This window comes from Oculina patagonica, chromosome 12, assembly GCF_052425735.1.
Source record: "Oculina patagonica isolate OP01 chromosome 12, crgOcupat, whole genome shotgun sequence".
Taxonomy (NCBI): Eukaryota; Metazoa; Cnidaria; class Anthozoa; order Scleractinia; family Oculinidae; genus Oculina; species Oculina patagonica.
Window position 1 is genome coordinate 25,824,091 of NC_135769.1, and position 5,998 is coordinate 25,830,088.

The 5,998-nt window shown below is 35.6% G+C and overlaps 1 protein-coding gene across 1 annotated transcript; it reads left to right on the top strand.

The window, feature by feature from the left end:
- Positions 1 to 691: 691 nt before the first annotated feature.
- On the top strand, positions 692 to 5,541 carry LOC144633897 (uncharacterized). Its single transcript, XM_078492825.1, has 6 exons — positions 692 to 974; positions 1,438 to 1,587; positions 2,584 to 2,798; positions 3,044 to 3,146; positions 3,592 to 3,741; positions 4,412 to 5,541. Exons 2-6 carry the CDS (start codon positions 1,452 to 1,454, stop codon positions 4,954 to 4,956), a joined length of 1,149 nt encoding a protein of 382 aa, XP_078348951.1. The 5' UTR covers positions 692 to 974; positions 1,438 to 1,451; the 3' UTR covers positions 4,957 to 5,541.
- The last annotated feature ends 457 nt before the right edge of the window (positions 5,542 to 5,998 follow it).

The window sequence follows — 5,998 nt, forward strand, 5'->3', positions numbered from 1 at the left end:
ACGTGTTTAATTGCTCTGTCTATCTGGTGAATGATTGATTTTTACGAATTTTAACTTTTGAATTCAACAAACAAACCAATTGAAACTAGTTTGTTCACTTACAGCAGATTGGTCGAGCCTGAAAGCTCACTACTCAAATTCTCAACATCTGGTGAAACTTCCAAAAGAGTGATGTTATCTGTTGGACGACGCACCCAAAAGAAACATATAAAAAGACTATGCTTCTCTAGATCGAAGACGCAAAACGATAAACCAATCGTTAATTCAAGGCAAATATCTTTCTTTGAAATTTGCAGTGGATATTTTATAGCTAGTTCGTCTTACAGTTTGCCCATTAAGTGATTTGTTTATTTCATTCGTATTACATGCAGCTCTGTGACTCAAGAGAGGAATTCTTTAACTTAATAATAACTGATGTTACAATTCTTCTTCGTTTCGTTGAATACATTTTTGGCTCGTATCTGCTTATTGCTTTTGTTCGATCATCGTTATCCGGATTGTTGCGTGTTGTGCGTTGCGTGTTTTGTTTTGCGTGTTGCAGTGAAAGCAGGTGTATTTCGCACGCAAACTTTCGAGAAAAAATATTCTATATATTTAATTCTTTTCTTATTTAGCTCATTTCAGCAGATATTTTGCAATTAAATATTTAATTGTGGAATTTCTCCTTTTCTCAGAAAAGAAAATGAATTTTTACTGACAGTGTTATTCCTTTTGTTAAAACAGGTTTATTTGGAAGAATAATGGTGCCAAGCGTTGTACATTTGTTAGTCAGCTTTAGTTTCTGACAGTTTAATTTATTGAACCACAGTCGATTGGTCAAGCCTGAAAGCTCATTACATAATTGCTCAACATCTTGTAAAACTTCCAAAGAAAGGATGTTTTCTTTTGAAGACGCACCCATAGCTAAAGGATACAGTTAAACACCATGCTTCTATGATCGAAAACGCAGAACGATTAACCAATTCGTTATCAAGGTGCGAATATCTTTCTTTGAAAAATGCTATGGACACTTTGTAGCTAGTTCGACTAGATAGTTTAACCATTAAGCGATTTGTTTATTTCATTTGTTTTACAAGCAGCTCAGTGGCTCCAGGGAGGAATACTTTAATATGATAATAACTGATGTTAAAATTCATCTTCGTTTCGTTGAATATATTTTTTGGCTGATATCTGCTCATCGCTCTTAGCTTTGCTTGATCATATCGTTATCCGTATTTATGCGTTTGTGCGTTTCGTGTTCTGTGTTGCGTGTTGCAGTGAAAGCAGGTGCTTTTCGGCACACTACTTTTCGAGAAAATTATTCTATATTTTTAATTCTTTTCTTATTTTTATTTATTTTTAGGTTGTATTAGCAATTTAATATTCATTTGTGGAATTTCTTTTTTCTCAGAAAAAGGCAAATTTTCACTAACAGAGTTGTTTCTCTTGTTCAATCAGGTTTATTTGGATGAATGATGGTGCCAAGCCTTGTACATATATTGTCAGCCATTCTGGTTTTACTTTCAGACAGTTTATTATACCTGAAAGTAAACGTCCCTTTTGCAGCAAGCACAGAATCAATGTCAAGCTTTTTTGAGATTCACCAAGGTAAAAATGAAATATATATATATATATTTTTTAAAAAAATAATAGAAATTTGCTTTTGTATAAAAGCTTGTCGTCATCGGCGTGTCATTTTGCTTGTCTTGAAAAAAAAAAAAACTTTTATTCAAACGTCATAACAAACGTAGATACTGGTTATGTAAACATGAAGCTGGTAAAGTGAAAAACACTCAATTGCCGACAAGTCGATCTGTTTTGTAGCTGACATGGCTAGGCAAGAGACAGCTTTAACACTAAACGACTGGTTTAACTCGGAAACATACCAGCTAAAACTTCTTCTTCCGGAATCAAATTTTTATTTGTTACCAAAAAAAAAAATGTTTTTTGAAATACTTTTGTATGTCTCCGAGAAACTTTGCGTCCGAAATTTTTTTTCTTGTGCGTCTTAACTAACGACAATAGTAATAATAATAATTACCAATTTTATAATCTGTTTTACATTCAAGTCAGTTTTAAATTTCCTTAATATAACTTATGTAAGCTATTTCTTTAATATGACCACTTTTTCGTTTTTTCTAACTTTACTCAAGAAAATTATACTTCGGCGAGTCAAAGCAATTAGAATTAACTAAAGCTATACACAGGCACAATGAAGGGGTTAAACTTTAGCTAACAGAGAAGCATCTAAAAGAAATGCAATCTTTCTTTGAGAAATTTGTTTAGCAAACATTGTTTGTAGCCACTAAAGAGAAACGTGAATACTAATGGTATATGATAAAAAATGATAATAATAACAATAGTAGCAATAGTCACATTTTAGGTAATAATAACAATAGTCCATTTATAAGTCAGGTAATAAGTCAGGTAATAATAACAATATTCCATTTTAGGTATATTTTAAGACCTTTATCGATTTTTTTTTTTTTTTTTTTTTTTAGGGCCTCTAAGGATAACATTTTTTTTTTTAAATCTGACGGAGTAACCCTTTTTAAATAAAGGCTTTCTTCCCTAATAAATAATCATGCCAATAATTATATGCAGATTACTGTCTGTTTGGCCATGTTATTGATGTTTGTACTGGAAAAGATTTGGAGTGTGGATTGCAGTGTTTGAGAAATGCCAGATGTCGATCATACAACTGTTTCGCTGCCGAGAATACTATTTCACAAATCTGTCATTTAAACAACGAAACACGAGGGTCCAGACCAGAAGACTTCAAGGATAACCAGGGATCGACGTACTTCGAACTTATGCAGGTTTGTATATTTATAGTAGCTACTGTCGTTGAAATCGAAAGTTGAAGACTAAAAAAAATAAAATGGTTAAAAAGTCAACTGCCAATTTAGGAATCTGAAACCGATAAGAACTGAAGCAGGTCAAATAATTGTTGTTGAATCAAGGCTTTTACCGGAATGAATACCGTACTCTTTCATATCACGTTTATAAGACAGATTAAAATTACAAGGTTTAATTATACAGGGTTTTTAACGTAACCATATAGGTGGCCAACTCGAAGTTTATTTGTGAAAACGACGGGAGGTGGAGCTCTCATCAGAATCAGTGCACGTGCAAACCTGGCTACAAAGGAACCACTTGCAGTTCAAGTGAGTTATGTGCTAAACTGCACTTCTGTTGAATAGTGAATAAGATTATAACACAGCTTTGGGAAAATTGGATACATCTGTCATTGAAGTCTTAGAGGTTCGTTCCAGCTACTCATGTATTACATTGAGGAAGCGAGTATCACCATTAATTCTTGAAAGTCTTGATGCCGTTTTGTCTTGGAAACACCGCACTTTAGCTCCTTTTTAGAGGAACCTTCTCCTTTTGAAAAAAAGTTTCTATTAAAACTGTTGGAAATATGTCCAAACGGTAAAAAACTGAAAAAAAAGGAAGAAGGAAGAAATGGGTCGATACAAATCATATCGCCAAACACCTTAGTAATACAAACTAAAAAGAGTTTTAATATAACATCATGCTTTCGCAGACACAAACACACGGGATCACTAATAAAACATTTTATTGTTGATACTTTTTGTCAATGTGTAGAGAAACTTGGCTTTTTCTCGTCCATACCCGGACATTCCTGTAAAAACATCCGGGATTCTGGAGATTTGTATGGAGACGGGGAGTACTGGATTGACCCTGAGAAAAACGGAAACCCTTTGAAGGTCTACTGTGACATGACAACTGATGGAGGTAATTGAAAACATGAGATATGTCTTTTTCAACGTTGATCGAGTATGAATATAAAAATAGGGAAGATTGCAGGCACTAAGCAACATTTTAAAATAAATGAGGTAAAGTCAAAAGAACTAAACTCAATAAAAACTGTTCTGTTAACCTGAGTTAACCTCTTTGAAAACATTTTGATATGTGTATTCGATTATTTCTACTAGTTTAGTGGGAAACCCGTCTTACACAAGTCAGGATAATTAAATTTTTATTGGGCAGCTTAATTTTTCACTTCTTTGAATTGATCATATTTTTTACCACTTTAAATCAAGGGTAAAGTAGTCTGAAATTGGAGCTATTGACGTAACTTCGTTTGTGAGTGTAACAAATGACATTTAATACCAATCACGATTTGAAATATAAGTGGTAGGAAAAGGAGGGAAAGGGTGGTTTTGCCCGTGGTCGAGCGTAATACAGATACATTTCAAAGGGTGGATAAGATTGTTTAGATATTGGTTGTCGTTATCGTACCCAGCCGCATTGCATGACATTCCACTGAAACTAGGTTATAAAAAATGGTTAATATCATTGCAATACCACCAACTGTTCAAATGACATTGGTTTTAAGTAATTATAAACAAAAACACAAAGAAGTTAGGAAATGAGGTGAAAGTTTATTTGTTACTAATTTCAGGCGGCTGGCTTCTTGTCGCCAATTTCGTGATGAACAACTCCACGCCACCTTCTAGCTGGGCCGCTGAGACATCATATCGCGGGATCAGCAACTATCACAAAAACTTAATGGGCATCAAGAAAAGCGCCATGAATGAGCTGAGAACACACTTTAATTTCACTCAACTGAGATTCCACTGCAGCAAACAACAGGGACGAACGTTCCACGTGACTACGGTCACTAACAGCACTGGTGAAGCTGTGGTCCAGTACTTCAGCAGTCAGACAGACGTGCTCCCCTTTTCTTGCGACTCTTATAAGAGACTGGATGCTGATAACTCTCAGTTAGCCTTGAAGTGTGATAAGTGGGGCAATGACGGCTCGCAAAATGCCGGAAAGTGGGGACACTACAAATACAAAGGAGAAAAAAGGATGTATAACCACGCAGCATTTGTTGCTTACAATTATCACTGGGTTATTACTGATGACCATTGGCTGTGTGATGATGTCGGAAGTAACTTCGCTGGACTATCGAAAGGAGATTTCTGGAAAATCTATGTACGCTAACCGTAGCTCCGGTGGTGTGATTTCTATCTTTTTTGGACCAAAGCGTTGCCTATAAGGTTCGATCACCAGTCATGTTGGGAAAATTGGGCGCCGCGATTAATTAACCGAAAACTGGACACGAGAGGGCACCGCCAAACAAATGTATTTGATTATATTATAATATGCATGGCATGCAGTGAAACCTGTTTATCCTCACTTTAAGTTGTTTTCCTGATCGGGTCGGTATTTGGTAGAGCAATTTTATCTTTAAATTGTAAATACAGTAATCTTGTTCCTTGTTACAAAAGAATGGTGTAATCAATTGGTCTTTACTTGATACACGCGTGCACGGAAGGACACAGTGTAGCGAAAAGAAGAGAGATGTCCCAAACATTTTGTATCATGTTAGAAAATCGTCGTTTAATGCATACATACATACATACATACATACATACATACATACTTTATTGCATAGCTCCCCCTTGGGGGCTCTTCCGCCATACAGAAATTAAAAAGATAAAAGATAAAAATATTTACAATAAAGAAGAAAAAAGAAAAAAAAAATCAGAAAAAAGGGGTATAGTTGAAATAAAAAATTCGCAATTAAAATTATATCTACCTTGATTTGATAAAAGGTGGCTATCGGGCTGTTAAGGAATGTATGGGGTTTCATATTTTGTTTTTTTTGAGGATACGGAGAATTGTTCGGCTTTCTTCCAATGAAATGTCGCCCTGTCTAATGTAGTGAATGCAATCTTACTTTTTTTTCTCCCTCCCTGTTTCCCCCCCCCCCCCCGTCTCCCTCCCCCTAGAATTACTTGTGGTTAGTCTAGCCCAGTCTCTAACTCCAACCCCTCTCTTTCATTTGAATTCTAGTTGCGCGCGCTAACTAGTAGAACAGTTGTGATCTATAGCTTTCCATTCTGCTGTCTAAAGGAAGTTTGCCGGAGGACATCATTAAGTCCCGTGAAGGTGAAAGTCTTACGATTTGCAAGTTGTGCGTCGGCTGTTATCGTACCTCAAACCGAGCTTTAGGCGGTTAAACACAGATAACCGGTCGGCT

What these genes read in the sequence shown, in the direction of transcription:
- LOC144633897 (XM_078492825.1), top strand. Translation starts at nt 1,452, where the DNA reads ATGATGGTGCCAAGCCTTGTACATATATTGTCAGCCATTCTGGTTTTA. An exon ending in CGTACTTCGAACTTATGCAG is followed by an intron (nt 2,799 to 3,043) that starts GTTTGTATATTT and finishes GTAACCATATAG; the next exon opens with GTGGCCAACTCGAAGTTTAT. An exon ending in AGGAACCACTTGCAGTTCAA is followed by an intron (nt 3,147 to 3,591) that starts GTGAGTTATGTG and finishes GTCAATGTGTAG; the next exon opens with AGAAACTTGGCTTTTTCTCG.